The sequence below is a fragment of the Procambarus clarkii genome, chromosome 61 (assembly GCF_040958095.1).
Source record: "Procambarus clarkii isolate CNS0578487 chromosome 61, FALCON_Pclarkii_2.0, whole genome shotgun sequence".
Taxonomy (NCBI): domain Eukaryota; kingdom Metazoa; phylum Arthropoda; class Malacostraca; order Decapoda; family Cambaridae; genus Procambarus; species Procambarus clarkii.
Window position 1 is genome coordinate 15,779,795 of NC_091210.1, and position 16,169 is coordinate 15,795,963.

Below are 16,169 nucleotides of genomic sequence, written 5' to 3' on the forward strand. Positions count from 1 at the left end.
ACAACCAGCTTGTCCACGTCAACAAAGACCAAATGCTTGTTAATCCAGTGAACAAATCCACAAGGGCCGTGACGAGGATTCGAACCTACGTCCGAGATCCTCCCAGACTCCGCCTTGATCGACTGAGCTACGACATGGTCAAAACAGCCCGTCCTCCAAACAAAGACCCAAAAGTGATTCCATGCACCCGCCAAACCCGCTGTTTATGAATGAAAAGCGGTTTACACACGACTCACAACTGCTGACGTTCGAACATATTCGGAACAAGTGCTTCACTGACGACTGGTGTTCGAACCACAACGCTGTAAATGCTTCACCCACGTACTACAAATACAAATAATCGCCAACAGAACCTAAACACCTAACCTAACCTATGTCTATTTATACACAATATGCTAATATATTATAATATTAATTTATACTTGAGAAAATTCCCGTTTTGAATGAACAGCAAGTTAAAATTTATGAATGCGTCTGTGGGGGCGACCGCTGAATGTAATGGACTTGAGTCGAGGACGGGTTGGGTCAAAAAGAGTTGAAACCAGAAATTGTACCTAACTGTGTCTTGTTAATCCAGCCCTCAACCCCTACCCCCCTTGACGTTCAAACATTCCTCGAACACTGCTTTGTTGTCGACCTCTGTTCGAATCGCAGCTCAATGAATGCTTCACCCACATACTACAAATACAAATAATCGTCAACAGAACAAAAACAATTAACCTAACTATACACAACATTTTAGTGTGTAATATTAATATATATATGAGAACAAACTTATTTTTATTACGTTACGTTGAAATTGACGAATGAATCTTGTGAGACAGCCGGTGCTTTAATGAGTCAGGTATGAGGACAGGTTTGGCATAACAGGGCTACAAGATTCAAGTTAGCAAGGACTCGCAGCAGACTGAACTGTACTGCCTCGTTACTTGCCGCATGAGCTCCTAAATTCCTCTCCATTAGAGGAATACTCGTGCATGTGCCCCACCACAACAGACCTCGGTATCGGGGGACAGAGGTACACACATTTCCCCCTTTGTTGTGGATATGAAGCTTATACTTAACAACATAAGGATTAGAACATGTGAATTATGAAGTGTTGTAGATCTATTTGCCCATACGAGGCGGCTCTTATTTATAAGCACCCGAACTCTTCGGGGGCTTGTTGTTTAACCTAGACGGAGAACCGGTGGGCCCACTGTCTGGCTCTTAGACGACGCCGGGACCACCGTCTGGCTCCCAGACGACGCCGGGACCACCGTCTAGCTCCCAGACGACGCCGGGACCACCGTCTGGCTCCCAGACGACGCCGGGACCACCGTCTGGCTCCCAGACGACGCCGGGACCGCCACAGCGGTAGCAGGATGAGTCAGGTGAGTTACTAACTCAGGAACAGGGAGAGCACCCAGTGTACTCAGCTCTTTTCTCACTCACTCTCCCCCTTGCTCTCTCTGGCTCGCCCCTCCCTCTCTGGCTCTCTCTCCCTCCCTCTCTGGCTCTCCCTCTCGCACCTGGTACACGCAGACAAATGCATTTGATAAATATTTACAAATGAAGCGTATGAACGCAGCATCATGCCCCCTCTACCCTCCCCTCCCCCCACAACCCTCACCCCCACCAGGACCTGCGTAGTATCACGCCTCCTGGGCAAGTTAGCCCGTTAAGCTACGCAGAATTTTGGCATTTGTTTCCGAGTCCATCCACCTGTGCAGGCAATATTGCTCCTTGAGCACGTGTAAGTTAAGGGCCATTAGAGTAAACCGTAAACATGAGTCGCTTCCAAGGTGAGAAAGGTATGTGCGTAAGTGCAACAAATATGGCAGCATGAACGGACCCTAAACTGTGGCAACTGCGGCCGGACTCAAGGGGGTACGGAAGGAATGGCAAATCAGGGTCGTTGCTGACCTCCTTGTTGCCATTCCAGACGTGGCACAGAGTGTTCTAGAACTGGTTGAGAGAGGTGCGGGTGGACCTCGTCGGTGATGAAGTTGCCATCAGCAACTGTTGTGTTCAAACCCATCCACCACCGACGCGCACCTCACTAGTGGACTCTAGCAACGCAGCTAACGTCGGCTGCCGGATGCCTGCTGCTCCCAACAAACGCATAACGTATCCGCGTTACTACCTTTTCCCCGTCGTTACTTTAATACAACGTAATGACGTCAAACGACGTAGCTGGGAGAGGTTGTATGATGAGCTGCGTCCTTCAGACGTACGGTAGCCGATACGATAGAACAAGAGGCGATACAAGAGAGAAATCTTGACAACACAGACGGCATTGCAATAGAATCGAACTCTCGTTCCTAGACTCTACATGTAAATACACTACGGATTGAACCACTATACAACCGTCCTCCTAATAGAGTATACGTCAAAATACGACGTGCTAAGGCCATAAACTGTCGTTCAGGAAATTGACATACTGTCCCGTTTTCTGTTCGTTGGTCCTCGGGTAGGTTAGGATAAGGGCACTTTAGTACGGCTGTTTCTTGATGTTGGGAACGCGAGAACAGGGCGACGTACGACTGTTTCTGCCTACGCTCGGCCACAGGGGCGAGATGGGAGTGCCTCGCCTGGCCACAGGGGCGAGCTGGGAGTGCCTCGCTCGGCCACAGGGGCGAGCTGGGAGTGCCTCGCTCGGCCACAGGGGCGAGCTGGGAGTGCCTCGCCCGGCCACAGGGGCGAGCTGGGAGTGCCTCGCCCGGCCACAGGGGCGAGCTGGGAGTGCCTCGCTCGGCCACAGGGGCGAGCTGGGAGTGCCTCGCTCGGCCACAGGGGCGAGCTGGGAGTGCCTCGCTCGGCCACAGGGGCGAGCTGGGAGTGCCTCGCTCGGCCACAGGGGCGAGCTGGGAGTGCCTCGCTCGGCCACAGGGGCGAGCTGGGAGTGCCTCGCTCGGCCACAGGGGCGAGCTGGGAGTGCCTCGCTCGGCCACAGGGGCGAGCTGGGAGTGCCTCGCTCGGCCACAGGGGCGAGCTGGGAGTGCCTCGCTCGGCCACAGGGGCGAGCTGGGAGTGCCTCGCTCGGCCACAGGGGCGAGCTGGGAGTGCCTCGCTCGGCCACAGGGGCGAGCTGGGAGTGCCTCGCTCGGCCACAGGGGCGAGCTGGGAGTGCCTCGCTCGGCCACAGGGGCGAGCTGGGAGTGCCTCGCTCGGCCACAGGGGCGAGATGGGAGTGCCTCGCTCGGCCACAGGGGCGAGATGGGAGTGCCTCGCTCGGCCACAGGGGCGAGATGGGAGTGCCTCGCTCAGCCACAGGGGCGAGATGGGAGTGCCTCGCTCAGCCACAGGGGCGAGATGGGAGTGCCTCGCTCGACCACAGGGGCGAGATGGGAGTGCTTACGCTCGGCCACAGGGGCGAGCTGGGAGTGCCTCGCCCGGCCACAGGGGCGAGATGGGAGTGCCTCGCTCGGCCACAGGGGCGAGCTGGGAGTGCCTCGCCCGGCCCTCGGCCCAGCTCGGCCAATGAGAGCTGGGCCGAGCCGCATGACATGCTGGGCGCCGGCTTCCTATCACTTAGGTATACATGGGGCAAGGAACGTGGCCTTAATACAGATGTATTTAGTGGCATGACGTGCTGTATTTTGTATTCATACGCTATACATCCTCCCCCCCCTCTCTACCACATCCCCCCCCCTCTCTACCACATCCCCCCCCCCTCTCTACCACATCCCCCCCCCCTCTCTACCACATCCCCCCCCCCTCTCTACCACATCCCCCCCCTCTCTACCACATCCCCCCCCCTCTCTACCACATCCTCCCCCCCCTCTTTAAAGATTTAGAATCATTATTCTTAAGGAATTTAAAGTTGTTGTTGTTTAAGATTCGCTACCTAGAACAAAAAGTTCCAAGTAGCACGGGCTATGGTGAGCCCGCAGCGGACTCACGAAGAAGTGGTTAGGGAATTTAAAGAACCCATAACAGCTGTGACTGGAAGCTCAAACTGCCCAAAAACGACTAGAGAGAGACTGTGTATAACTTAAGGGTATAGCCTGGTGGAGGAACCGGGCCGCGGGGATGCTAAGCCCCGAAATCAATCAAAGAAGAGATGGCCAGCTCTCGTAGCCTGGGTGTGGACACCACCAGAGGACGCTGCCCCAAGTCTCAATGGTAGAAACTTATTGACACTAGACAATTATGGGACGACGACGTTTCGACTTGAGAATGGTCCAGGACGGACCGAAACGTCGTCGTCCCTTCACCTTCTAGTGTGTGGTTTGGTCTTCACCACCACCACCACCACTACCACCAGTCCACCAGCACCACCAGTCCACCACCAGTCCACCACCAGTCCACCACCACCACTACCACTTCCATTCATCGTAAAGACTAATTTTTCTACATTTCTATAAAATATAATGTTTGTCCAAGTTGGCGGTCAGACGCTGGTGCAGAATACCCAACTTTGCACGGTGACTGGTGTGGGGGATGTGACCAACAGAGGCGAGGTGAGATCGACTCCGTTGCATCCAAAGGGGTTTTCCTATCATGGTGACCGTCGCGGAATTGAAGTTGAAATGTGATTGGCAGCGTCCCTGGAGTTATATTAGAATAGTTATTGGGATAGAGAATTAATATACGTAGGGTGTCCCAAAAATTATCCCCATAGAACATGTATTTAATACTATAGTTTCCGTTTACAGTAGATTTATAAATTCTCTAATTTTTCAAATTACATTATGGTGGTTAAGTTAACAAGGGCAGTATAGAACATGCACTTAAGGATTACATAGAGGATTTGAAGGCATAAAAGCGAGTAATTCCATTCTTAGAAATGATCGAAAATCTTGCGTTGAACGCGTTCGAAAATATATTCAAGTAAATGGATATCATTTTGAACAGGTGATGTAACTCACACACAGAGATCACACTAATGTGATGCATCAAATGAACAAATCCACAAGGGCCGTGACGAGGATTCGAACCTCGGAGAGGCTACGGGATCCAGTAAGTTCAGCAGAACTTCGGTTTCAACCCTTTTAACCCTGTCGTAGCTCAGTTGATTAAGGCAGTGTCTGGGATGCTCCCGGACGCAGGTTCGAATTCTCGTCACGGCCCTTGTGGATTTGTTCAGGTGATGTAACTGATGATTCGTAAATTACCTTAAGCGTTGGCCTCCCCTGACCCGCCTATATGTCCCTCTGGCACCCCAGATCATTCTTCCTACAAATGTGGCTAAGGTTAGGTTAGTCCCAAGCATGTCCTCAAACTGTGAACACACACATATATTATGTGTGTGTGTACATATTACATGAAGGTTCCAAATGCCCTTTTTGGGATTAGAACCTCCGCCTGCGTGATGCAAAGTCGAGTACTGTACCGCTGCACCACCACACTACAAAATCACGAGTCACGAGTCTTTATGAACTCATTCAACCCCGTGGTTGTCACCATTTGGTCACCACTTGGTCCAGGAGACATCTCCCGTCACGCAGGGTGCAGTTGCGCCTCCACAGATCTCCAGTATCATCTTTTGATACTGGTAATGGCTCGAAAGGGCCACCACTTACGGGCTATTCATGCCCGTGCCACCTCTTGGGTGGCTTAATCTTCATCAATCAATCAATCGTGGCTGAGTGCATTCATGTTGTGTGTTCAACTATTCCATCTAGGACAGGTTTAAACACCTGAACACGAACTATCAAATGACCTAGAATAGTACACAAGCCTCGCTTTAACCACCTAGTTAGTAGTCATCCATCAGTCTCAGGAGACTATGGAGTTGTGCTCTGGTTGTCGGTCTGGAGTGGCCTCTCCAGGGCGCAAAGTTATGGTAGGTTGATATGGAGGAAGAAGCTGTTACCCATGCAGCAGGTCCCCCCCCCCTTTTAGGTCAATAACATACCTAGTTAGTGACCCAAATAACCCCACAAAGCGCATCATAACAAATCACCCACCGAGTCTGCGCATTCCTTCTCTGTTGCACATTGTTCGTATGAACTAATTATAAGTATACTAGGTATACTAGCATACTTATATAGGTAGATAAGTAAGCGTTTGCTATTGTAATTTACATATATTATCATAAGTTGAACGCTAGTTGCCAGTTGTAGACAAAAACTAACTTTTTGTGTGTTAATTCAGTTGCCTGTTGGTGGGAGCGGCCTTGAAGCCCTCTGGCGGGAGACAGTGGAGTGAGGTGGGGTCAGTGGGTGCAGGTGGGGGTGTAGGGGTCAGGTGGGGTCAGTGGAGGCAGGTGGGGGTGTAGGGGTCAGGTGGGGTCAGTGGAGGTAGGTGGTGGTGTAGGGGTCAGGTGGGGGGTGTAGGGGTCAGGTGGGGTCAGTGGGTGCAGGTGGTGGTGTAGGAGTCGGGTGGGGGTGTAGGGGTCAGGTGGGGGTGTAGGGGTCAGGTGGGGTCAGTGGGTGCAGGTGGTGGTGTAGGGGTCAGGTTGGGGTGTAAGGGGTCAGGTGGGGGTGTAGGGGACAGGTGGGGTCAGTGGGTGCAGGTGGGGGTGTAAGGGGTCAGGTGGGGGTGTAGGGGTCAGGTGGTGGTGTAGGGGTCAGGTGGGGGTGTAGGGGTCAGGTAGGGGTCAGGTGGGGGTGTTGGGGTCAGGTGGGGTCAGTGGGTGCAGGTGGGGGTGTAAGGGGTCAGGTGGGGGTGTAGGGGACAGGTGGGGTCAGTGGGTGCAGGTGGGGGTGTAAGGGGTCAGGTGGGGTCATAAACAGACGACCACCACAAACTCCAAACACCACAAATTCTCACGCAAGAAAAAACATCGCACAGAAAACAAGTTTTGCAACAACAGCGTTCAATTGCACGTTGCTAAATGATCCTCTCTTATCCCAATCTTGCAACCTCTCAAAACACGTCTTGACCTTACTTACATAAAGAAAATAAAGCAGTTTTGCTAATTTCTTGCTCCAAGTTCGACAAACGTCGAATATAAGCTAGAAACACACGTGATAGGGAATTAGCAGAGCTGGGGCCAGATTCACGAAAGCACTTACACAAGCACTTACGAACGTGTACATCTTTCCTCAATCTTTGACGGCTTTGGTTACATTTATTAAACAGTTTACAAGCATGAAAACGTGCCAGTCAACTGTTGTTATTTTTATAAACAGCCTCCTGGTGCTTCGGGGCTCATTAGCTGTTTAATAATTGTAAACAAAGCCGCCATAGATTGAGAAAAGATGTACAGGTTCGCAAGTGCTGGCGTAAGTGCTTTCGTGAATCTGGCCCCAGAGCCACAGACCAAGCACCCTCCCAGAGCCTCGCCACAGATCAAGCACCCCTAGGAGCCTCTCCACAGGGCAAGAGAACACACACAGCGACCCCCAGGAAGCGACAAAGATGGCAAGAAAGGTTGGCGGTCAGGTCAGCGACCTCCCTGCCCCTTGCCAAGTCTTCCCGCCATGTTGGGCAGCAGCCCTCGAAGGCGCCTCGCATCCTATCCCCTTTGTTCCAATCTTCCTCCTCTCCAACATCTTATCCTTCAATTATAATACATATCAAACATTTTATCGAGCCTAAATAGGTGATAATTTATTTATTTAAATATATTCACGAAGTTACATCGGGTTTATGAGATTACATCATGTGTTTACATTCTTGTAAAGCTACTTGTATGCGCAGCGTTTTGGGGAGAAAAGCATAATCTTTTAAAAAATATGATATTTAAAAGAAAGATATGAAAAAGATTCGCCTCAGAAGCGAAATATATTCCAGCCTGGCCAGTTCTGGATGGCGTTTTTGTTGTCTAAATATTAGTAAAATTGTGAAAGCCTATTAGAAAGAAAATGATAATGTAGGCGGTAACTTGGAGAACCACTCCGCGGCCTTCAGGAAACAACATTCTTATTCAACTATGTGAATTTGATCAATTTACATTGAGAGAAAATTATATGCAGGGAATAAAGAAAACAATGAGATATATTTTATATCAAGATGTGGAAGAGATTCTTGTGTGACGGGTCATTCGTTTGGCAGAGCTGCTGCTGCCTGCGGTACGACCAACACACACACGCTGCCTGCTGTACGACCAACACACACGCTGCCTGCTGTACGACCAACACACACGCTGCCTGCTGTACGACCAACACACACACACACGCTGCCTGCTGTACGACCAACACACACACACACGCTGCCTGCTGTACGACCAACACACACACGCTGCCTGCTGTACGACCAACACACACACACGCTGCCTGCGGTACGACCAACACACACACACACTGCCTGCGGTACGACCAACACACACACACTGCCTGCTGTACGACAAACACACACACACGCTGCCTGCCGTACGACCAACACACACACACGCTGCCTGCCGTACGACCAACACACACACACGCTGCCTGCGGTACGACCAACACACACACACACTGCCTGCGGTATGACCAACACACACGCACTGCCTGCTGTACGACCAACACACACACACTGCCTGCTGTACGACAAACACACACGCTGCCTGCCGTACGACCAACAATCAACACTATCTTTATTAACATTCTTTTGACGTGAATATTACTCTGTATCCAGCTCATCAATGCTGTAACTTGCTTAACTAAACGAAAATATTGGGATTTAGTTCGAAGGCTATTATGTACCTGTGTAACCCTTCCACTACCACCCACAGGATGGGTGTGGGGTCCACCACCACCCACAGGATGGGTGTGGGGTCCACCACCACCCACAGGATGGGTATGGGGTCCACTACCACCCACAGGATGGGTGTGGGGTCCACCACCACCCACAGGATGGGTATGGGGTCCACTACCACCCACAGGATGGGTGTGGGGTCCACTACCACCCACAGGATGGGTATGGGGTCCACCACCACCCACAGGATGGGTATGGAGTCCACTACCACCCACAGGATGGGTGTGGGGTCCACCACCACCCACAGGATGGGTGTGGGGTCCACCACCACCCACAGGATGGGTGTGGGGTCCACCACCACCCACAGGATGGGTGTGGGGTCCACCACCACCCACAGGATGGGTGTGGGGTCCACCACCACCCACAGGATGGGTGTGGGGTCCACTACAACCCACAGGATGGGTATGGGGTCCACTACCACCCACAGGATGGGTGTGGGGTCCACCACCACCCACAGGATGGGTGTGGGGTCCACTACCACCCACACGGGTGGGTGTGGGGTCCACCACCACCCACACGGGTGGGTGTGGGGTCCACCACCACCCACAGGATGGGTATGGAGTCCACTACCACCCACAGGATGGGTATGGGGTCCACTACCACCCACAGGATGGGTGTGGGGTCCACCACCACCCACAGGATGGGTGTGGGGTCCACTACCACCCACACGGGTGGGTATGGGGTCCACCACCACCCACAAGAGGGGCATAGGGTCCACCACCACCCACACAGGGGGCATGGGGTCCACCACCACCCACACGAGGGGCATGGGGTGCATAATAAACTAAGCAGCCACTAAGCCTAGTCAAGGGGAAATCTATGCCTAGCTACTGACCGACACGACCTGATACAACTGCCGCCGGGTAAGTGTACAACTGTGCCAGGTAAGTCCACTACGGGCTCACCATAGCCCGTGCTACTTGCCCCGCTCCTGTGCCAGGTAAGTCCACTACGGGCTCACCATAGCCCGTGCTACTTGCCCCACTCCTGTGCCAGGTAAGTCCACTACGGGCTCACCATAGCCCGTGCTACTTGCCCCGCTCCTGTGCCAGGTAAGTCCACTACGGGCTCACCATAGCCCGTGCTACTTGCCCCGCTCCTGTGCCAGGTAAGTCCACTACGGGCTCACCATAGCCCGGGCTACTTGCCCCGCTCCTGTGCCAGGTAAGTCCACTACGGGCTCACCATAGCCCGTGCTACTTGCCCCGCTCCTGTGCCAGGTAAGTCCACTACGGGCTCACCATAGCCCGTGCTACTTGCCCCGCTCCTGTGCCAGGTAAGTCCACTACGGGCTCACCATAGCCCGTGCTACTTGCCCCGCTCCTGTGCCAGGTAAGTCCAGTACGGGCTCACCATAGCCCGTGCTACTTGCCCCGCTCCTGTGCCAGGTAAGTCCACTACGGGCTCACCATAGCCCGTGCTACTTGCCCCGCTCCTGTGCCAGGTAAGTCCACTACGGGCTCACCATAGCCCGTGCTACTTGCCCCGCTCCTGTGCCAGGTAAGTCCACTACGGGCTCGCCATAGCCCGTGCTACTTGTCCCGCTCCTGTGCCAGGTAAGTCCATGACGGGCTCACCATAGCCCGTGCTACTTGCCCCGCTCCTGTGCCAGGTAAGTCCACCACGGGCTCACCATAGCCCGTGCTACTTGCAACTTTTTGTTTCGGGTGGTAGAATCTAAAAGCTGTATGGGTCTCGAACTATGCCCCAAGATTCCAAAATCGTCGAGTTAACTTTCACAGTCAAGACCAGCAACCAGGAGGTCTGGTCGACGACCGGGCCGCGGGGACGCTAAGCCCCGGAAGCACCTCAAGGTAGGTCATATGGTGCATAATGCAGAATTATATTTGATAAGTTTGAATAACTGTTCAACCTGTTCTCCTACAATGAACGTCGCTTTTCGTTCATATGCGTTACAAAAGACCAAACATTGTACTAGAAAATGGAAGCGGCTGGTGAAAGTGACGTACTGTCCCGTTTTCTGTTGTGGGTCCTCTGGTAGGTTAGGAGAGACCACTTTAAACTGACCGTTTTCTTGACCCTGGGAAACCTTAGGAGGGCAAACTGAACTATTAGGCTCAAGACAATAAACCGCTCTTCACGACACCTAGCCGCAGCCCAATGGGTTCAGCCGATTGATTGATAAAGATTAAGCCAGCCAAAAGGTGGCACGGGCATGAATAGCCCGTAAGTGGTGGCCCTTTTGAGTCATTACCAGTATCAAGAGCTGATACTGGAGATCTGTGGAGGCGCGACTGCACCCTGCGTGACGGGAGATGTCTCGCGACTGGGTTCAGCCGGTTGAGGGATGAAAATATTATATTCAGCCGTATAATACGCGGTATCCGTATAATATATACGGATACCGCGACGGGCCTACGTACCAACGAAGGATTCACCGGTTATGGTATCCGGATTTTACCTGTACCAGACAACACAACTCTATATATCAGACAACACAACTCTATATATCAGACAACACAACTCTATATATCAGACGACACAACTCTATATACCAGACAACACAACTCTATATATCAGACAACACAACTTCATATATCAGACAACACAACTTCATATATCAGACAACACAACTTCATATATCAGACAACACAACTCTATATATCAAACAACACAACTTCATATATCAGACAACACAACTTCATATATCAGACAACACAACTTCATATATCAAACAACACAACTTCATATATCAGACAACACAACTTCATATATCAGACAACACAACTTCATATATCAGACAACACAACTTCATATATCAGACAACACAACTTCATATATCAGACAACACAACTTCATATATCAGACAACACAACTTCATATATCAAACAACACAACTTCATATATCAGACAACACAACTTCATATATCAGACAACACAACTTCATATATCAGACAACACAACTTCATATATCAGACAACACAACTTCATATATCAGACAACACAACTCTATATATCAAACAACACAACTTCATATATCAAACAACACAACTTCATATATCAGACAACACAACTTCATATATCAGACAACACAACTTCATATATCAGACAACACAACTTCATATATCAGACAACACAACTTCATATATCAGACAACACAACTTCATATATCAAACAACACAACTTCATATATCAGACAACACAACTTCATATATCAGACAACACAACTTCATATATCAGACAACACAACTTCATATATCAGACAACACAACTTCATATATCAGACAACACAACTCTATATATCAAACAACACAACTTCATATATCAAACAACACAACTTCATATATCAGACAACACAACTTCATATATCAGACAACACAACTTCATATATCAGACAACACAACTTCATATATCAGACAACACAACTTCATATATCAGACAACACAACTCTATATATCAAACAACACAACTTCATATATCAAACAACACAACTTCATATATCAGACAACACAACTTCATATATCAGACAACACAACTTCATATATCAGACAACACAACTTCATATATCAGACAACACAACTTCATATATCAGACAACACAACTTCATATATCAAACAACACAACTTCATATATCAGACAACACAACTTCATATATCAGACAACACAACTTCATATATCAGACAACACAACTTCATATATCAGACAACACAACTTCATATATCAGACAACACAACTCTATATATCAAACAACACAACTTCATATATCAAACAACACAACTTCATATATCAGACAACACAACTTCATATATCAGACGACAACTTAACACACCGCAGATAAAATAATAATTTTCCGTAACCATCAATTAACTGCAGAATTGAGAGAACTTAAAAAGTCTAAATCAAGACTTTCCACAGCTCGAGGACGACTGAAATCATCACACTAAGTTAAATCCAGAATTATTTATCGTCAACATGGTTATGGAACAGACTTAAAATAGCCTTGAGGTCTTGCAATGTTCTCCCCCGGTTGCAAAACAAGTTGGATATGCAAATTAAATGGGTGCAACAGCCTACAACATTTAAGACGAGCACTTTGAGGTCTTAACTGCTCCTTAGTCTTCAGTCTTGACTACCAATAGACTTGACTATAGGAGGCCTGGTCGACGACCGGGCCGCGGGGACGCTAAGCCCCGGAAGCACCTCAAGGTAACCTCAAGGTAACCAGTGACTTCCATCTGTTTTTGGCCACCCAAAATATCGTGAAGTTGGAAGTATTTCTTACTGAATGTCAGTATTGCACAGACGGGCCCCAAGACCACCACAGAAGTACACAGAGGGTCCAAGACTACCACAGAAGTACACAGAGGGGCCCCAAGACCACCACAGAAGTACACAGAGGGTCCAAGACCACCACAGAAGTACATAGAGGGTCCAAGACCACCACAGAAGTACACAGAGGCCCCCAAGACCACCACAGAAGTACACAGAGGGCCCCAAGACCACCACAGAAGTACACAGAGGGCCCCCAAGACCACCACAGAAGTACACATACGGGCCCCAAGACCACCACAGAAGTACACAGACGGGCCCCAAGACCACCACAGAAGTACACAGAGGGCCCAAGACCACCACAGAAGTACACAGAGGGCCCCCAAGACCACCACAGAAGTACACAGACGGGCCCCAAGACCACCACAGAAGTACACAGAGGGCCCAAGACCACCACAGAAGTACACAGAGGGCCCCCAAGACCACCACAGAAGTACACAGAGGGTCCAAGACCACCACAGAAGTACACAGAGGGCCCTAAGACCACCACAGAAGTACACAGAGGGTTCTAAGACCACCACAGAAGTACACAGAGGGCCCTAAGACCACCACAGAAGTACACAGAGGGCCCTAAGACCACCACAGAAGTACACAGAGGGCCCTAAGACCACCACAGAAGTACACAGAGGGTCCCCAAGACCACCACAGAAGTACACAGAGAGGCCCCAAGACCACCACAGAAGTACACAGAGGGCCCTAAGACCACCACAGAAGTACACAGAGAGGCCCCAAGACCACCACAGAAGTACACAAAGGGGCCCCAAGACCACCACAGAAGTACACAAAGGGGCCCCAAGACCACCACAGAAGTACACAAAGGGGCCCCAAGACCACCACAGAAGTACACAAAGGGGCCCCAAGACCACCACAGAAGTACACAAAGGGGCCCCAAGACCACCACAGAAGTACACAAAGGGGCCCCAAGACCACCACAGAAGTACACAAAGGGGCCCCAAGACCACCACAGAAGTACACAAAGGGGCCCCACACATCCTCATCAACACATCCTCTTCAATAAATAATTCACTAACGCAAAACATTCTAAACACACAAACACTAATTTTAAAAAATATTTGAATTCAAAAAGTCAACGTCATTTTATCAACGTTTATTTTTAAAAAGTCATATTTTCCCCAACGGTCGAGAGGGAAATATCTCAAATACATGATGTATACTTGACGCAACTGTATTAATTGTATTTTGTATATGGTTATACATACCCCTGAGAGTATACAGCGAGTGTGGTGGTTCACTCACGTCACCACAGTGGGAAAATGGTGTTATATAGTTCAAGGGCAGACTAAACCTCTGTGATTCACGGTGGTGAAGGACCCTGTGGCTCGGCCCCCTCTCCCTTACACCTTTAGTCCACCGATTTCACTCATGGAGTGTTCCGGTCACCCGATATATCTACCAGTCATCCGATATAATATCCAACGGTCACCCGATATAATATCCACCAATCACCCGATATAATAACCAACAGTCACTCGATATATCTAACGGTCACCCGATATATCTACCAGTCACCCGATATAATATCCACCAATCACCCGATATAATACCCAACAGTCACCCGATATATCTACAAGTCACCTGATATAAGGGGAATTATCAGGGAGAGGGAATATAAGAACCTGGGACGATCAGGGCTAAGGGAGATCAGACACAGGAGATATTAGGGGCGATCAGGAACAAAAGATCTGGAACAGAAGATAGCAAGGGAAGAACAGAGTCCGGGATAACAAGAACGAGATAACAGACATGCAGGAAAATAACGAAGAAAATTAAGTTTATCTACATGCGCATTTTGACACCACTTCCGGTCTAATTAAACACATGCGCGCGCACACAATTTTTATTACCAAGGTTCCGGCCCGTTACACCTCATGTGACATTGGCCTCGGGCCGCAGCTGTGGCCTCGTGGAGTGACTTACTAAAGTAATTCCGCATTAAGAACATGCAAATGAACCGGAGAATCGTAAGGTCTAACTCGTACGCCGAAGGAGAGATCGACAAGCGAGGCGCACTCGAAGTAGTAGTCTTCGAAGCCACAGGACTTCGAAGAGCCACTGGACTTCGAAGAGCCACTGGACTTCGAAGAGCCACTGGACTTCGAAGAGCCACTGGACTTCGAAGAGCCACTGGACTTCGAAGAGCCCCTGGACTTCGAAGAGCCACTGGACTTCGAAGAGCCACTGGACTTCGAAGAGCCCCTGGACTTCGAAGAGCCACTGGACTTCGAAGAGTCCCCGGACTTCGAAGAGCCACTGGACTTCGAAGAGCCACTAGACTTCGAAGAGCCCCCGGACTTCGAAGAGCCCCTGGACTTCGAACAGCCACCGGACTTCGAAGAGCCCCCGGACTTCGAAGAGCCCCCGGACTTCGAAGAGCCCCCGGACTTCGAAGAGCCACCGGACTTCGAAGAGCCCCCGGACTTCGAAGAGCCCCCGGACTTCGAAGAGCCCCCGGACTTCGAAGAGCCCCCGGACTTCGAAGAGCCACTGGACTTCGAAGAGCCCCCGGACTTCGAAGAGCCCCCGGACTTCGAAGAGCCCCCGGACTTCGAAGAGCCCCCGGACTTCGAAGAGCCACTGGACTTCGAAGAGCCCCCGGACTTCGAAGAGCCCCCGGACTTCGAAGAGCCCCCGGACTTCGAAGAGCCACTGGACTTCGAAGAGCCCCCGGACTTCGAAGAGCCCCGGACTTCGAAGAGCCACCGGACTTCGAAGAGCCACCGGACTTCGAAGAGCCACCGGACTTCGAAGACTTCGAAGCCACCGGTCTCAACAGATTGGGACGTGTTGGGCTTCGGGAACAAGTCCCAATCTCATTCGTCTTGATTATTAAATTGCCGCCAGTACACATGGAGGCGGGGGACATGAGCTACAACTCGTCCGCCGTAGGCAACACCTGACCTATCCTGGACACACACAGCTGACCTAATAGATCACGTTAATAACATAAGACCAAGGCTCCTAATCATGAGCAGGGCGGTGGAGGGGAATGACATATTCGGCCTCAGAGAACTGGGACAAAACATTCCAATGTTGACACGAGTGGGTCCTTAGTGGAAAGTCATGGGTAATATTCCATTCGCCTGGGCTTTATGGGTCTCGAACCATGGACCCTATGCGTGTGAGGTCGACGCTTTTACACAACTTTTACATAGGTAATATAGGCAAAAGATGCATCAAGCATTTACCAGTTAACTTGCGAAACTACTTCCTGGTGGTCCATCACTACATATTGGTACTTCCTGGTGGTCCAT

General features: G+C 50.3%; 1 protein-coding gene across 1 annotated transcript; it reads left to right on the forward strand.

Moving 5' to 3' along the window:
* Positions 1 to 1,768: 1,768 nt before the first annotated feature.
* LOC138354127 (uncharacterized) lies at positions 1,769 to 15,741 on the forward strand. The gene is made up of 3 exons (XM_069308000.1): positions 1,769 to 1,793; positions 4,369 to 4,445; positions 14,956 to 15,741. The coding sequence occupies exons 1-3, from the start codon at positions 1,769 to 1,771 to the stop codon at positions 15,739 to 15,741; spliced, it is 888 nt and encodes a 295-aa protein (XP_069164101.1).
* Positions 15,742 to 16,169: the final 428 nt, after the last annotated feature.